The sequence below is a fragment of the Odontomachus brunneus genome, unplaced genomic scaffold (assembly GCF_010583005.1).
Source record: "Odontomachus brunneus isolate Ranch 3 - 2012 unplaced genomic scaffold, Obru_v1 Obru_scaffold_097, whole genome shotgun sequence".
Taxonomy (NCBI): domain Eukaryota; kingdom Metazoa; phylum Arthropoda; class Insecta; order Hymenoptera; family Formicidae; genus Odontomachus; species Odontomachus brunneus.
Window position 1 is genome coordinate 429773 of NW_022639547.1, and position 2500 is coordinate 432272.

At 35.7% G+C, this 2500-nt stretch overlaps 1 protein-coding gene across 2 annotated transcripts in view; it reads left to right on the forward strand.

Moving 5' to 3' along the window:
- LOC116848660 (F-box only protein 33) overlaps window positions 1-2500 on the forward strand; it is a 10243-nt gene that overhangs the window by 3714 nt on the left and 4029 nt on the right. Inside the window, exons 4-7 of one of the 2 annotated variants that reach the window (XM_032824977.1) lie at window positions 311-709; window positions 831-1079; window positions 1175-1370; window positions 2344-2500. The exon at window positions 2344-2500 is cut by the window's right edge and continues 4029 nt beyond it. In XM_032824977.1, coding sequence (XP_032680868.1) covers window positions 311-709; window positions 831-1079; window positions 1175-1370; window positions 2344-2475 — 976 coding nt within the window. In that variant the 3' untranslated portion in view covers window positions 2476-2500. Of the gene's footprint in view, window positions 1-307; window positions 710-830; window positions 1080-1174; window positions 1371-2343 lie in introns of both variants that reach the window. The other variant, XM_032824976.1, reaches the window with a different exon arrangement.

Genomic DNA, 2500 nt, shown 5'->3' on the forward strand with positions numbered 1-2500 from the left:
TATGACTATACAACCTGTGCGTTAACTCTAATGGTCTTTAATTTATTGTTTGATATACTCAAGAAGAGTTTTTTAGTTATATTATTTCTAAATATTTGAATTCATTTACTTTTTCAATGACTTTATCTTTCCATTTTTCTTTTCTTTCCCTATCTTTTAGGTATTGTTTATATAACTTATCTAAGAATGTTTTTGTGCAAATATGGTTCTATTCAACAATGCCTTTTTTTCAAATCTATCAATTTTCCTCTAATCTTATCTAAAAAAGTTGTATTCTACAAGATTGTGTTATTGTTTATCTGTTTAGCAGCTATTATTTTCCCATATCGCTAACGGAATGTGTAGTAAAAATGATCGAGACCTCCAATCGCCTAGAAGCTCTAAGTCTGGGGTGCTCAGAAGAACTGACAGCGAACGCGAGCAAAATTCTGGAGCCTCTGCGTCTCCACCACGCCAAACACCTGACGCACCTCAGCCTGGCGTCCATCAGAGACGATCCCGATTATTATGAGCTTTACGAGCTCGATAACTCTATCTTCAATTCGTTTATCAGATTATCCACTTTAACTTTGGATTATGAATTTGTCAGTGATACTTTGTTGAAGGCGCTCGATAGCGGATGTATGCAAAGACTCGTGATTCATGTACACGGCTGGAAAGATTATCCAGGGACGACGAATAGGGCCTGGCAAATGTTTGTTCAAAAGAAGTGAGTTGCATTTCTTCATGATCGCTTTCATTGTGCAACAGAGACTGGAAACTATCTCGGTCATAATGTAAAAAGTAGCGCCTTGATGAAGAGATGCATATAACAGACTTGTTTGTTACAGCCCACAGTGCGAATTGAGACTTAACCTCATACATTCTTATCTCGGCGTTAAAGTCTTGGACACTGATATACTTTGTTCAGCGATGCCATTGACACATCTGAAAGTTCTGTTCTGTGAGAGCGTTAATATTAGGGCGTTACTTCGTCTATCAATGTGGTACTCGCACACGCTAAGATCCTTGACTTGGATAGACTCGATAAACCGTAAACAACGTATGCCAGCCACACTCGATCCAAACGATCCAAATAGGTAACGAAATGTTTTCCATGCCTTCTTCTTTTTTATCTGTATCACGGCTTTCCCGACGATGTGCGTCTAATCAAGGCACATTGATTCCATTACAGTCCGGATCCTATGGTATTGGTAGCCTGGAAGTGCACCAAACTCACGAAAATAGTGTTCTTGGGCCACAAATATTATCAGGAGAACCTGTTAGCTATCGCGCGTCTCCGCGGGAACACTCTTCAAGTGCTGGCCTTTGCGAAGAGTGATATCACATCCGAAAACGAATCGTGGCATAAGACCGGAAGTATCACACACGTGAGTATTGCCATTTTAGATAAAATAGCGTAGCTGCAGTTTTCTAAAAAATATTTCGTTTACTTCCTTATCGACATGCACATGCACAAATTGGTTGCGTTCAGTAAAGAAAGCTGCTACAGAATTTTTGTGAATCTTATTGGTATATTCTCTTAGATTTAGCTACGATTAAGATCATTTACCGATTAGATTAATGAATTTTACAACAGTTCCAAAGCAGCTTTCTATGCTGAATGTAGCCATTGATAGGATTATCAAAGTTGAATAGTTACACGTAAATTGTGATATTTTGCATGTAGACAACGTAAACTATGTATGAGACGTCATTTATGTACACAATGACTAATCTATAAATGTTTAAACAACATATAGCTCAGAAATTAATGGAAAGAAATGTATATTCTTAACTGCTTTAAAATCCTGAGTAAATGTATATAATATAAATTTAATAGTATAAATAAATAAATGATTTAGTAGTACAGTATCATATAATATAAATTTTATAGTATAAATTTAAAGTAAATTTATAAACGTTGTTTCCTAAATAAGTTAGAATCAATAGAATTCTTTTGTTACGTTCTTACCTTCAGAGTTCAATTTATCACATAACAAAATTTCATGCAATTTGTTGTCCTTTTTAAATACTGCATTTATAAGTAATATCCAAAACACATATAAAAAAATAATCTCAATTTATTCTTTCTTTTTGTATATTTTAAATATAATTTACGAATAAGGAGAGGGGGCATTCTACATAGTTTATGCTGTCTGCATGAAAAAAGACTGTGTGTTCATTACGTAGATAATGGCTAAACAATCTGCGTAGACACAATCTTGAAATCTACGGTACAACTCTGGCTTATACTAGTTCGAGAGTCGTAAGAGGTATTAGAGCGTCAAAAGCATAATGGGATTTTTTTAAAAGAATAATTTATAATTGCGAACTTTAAAATGCTGAATATTTCAACATCAGGAAATTCAAGAGATCATGGGTCTGCATTGGATGCCGTTGAGTGACTCAGATCTGCCAATGGTGGTGTTGGATCCTTTCAAGGGCGACAGCAGGGAAGTGATAATGCCGCTGGTTCTCAGAGACCAGAAATAATCCCGCAACGAAAGCCAAGCAAAAT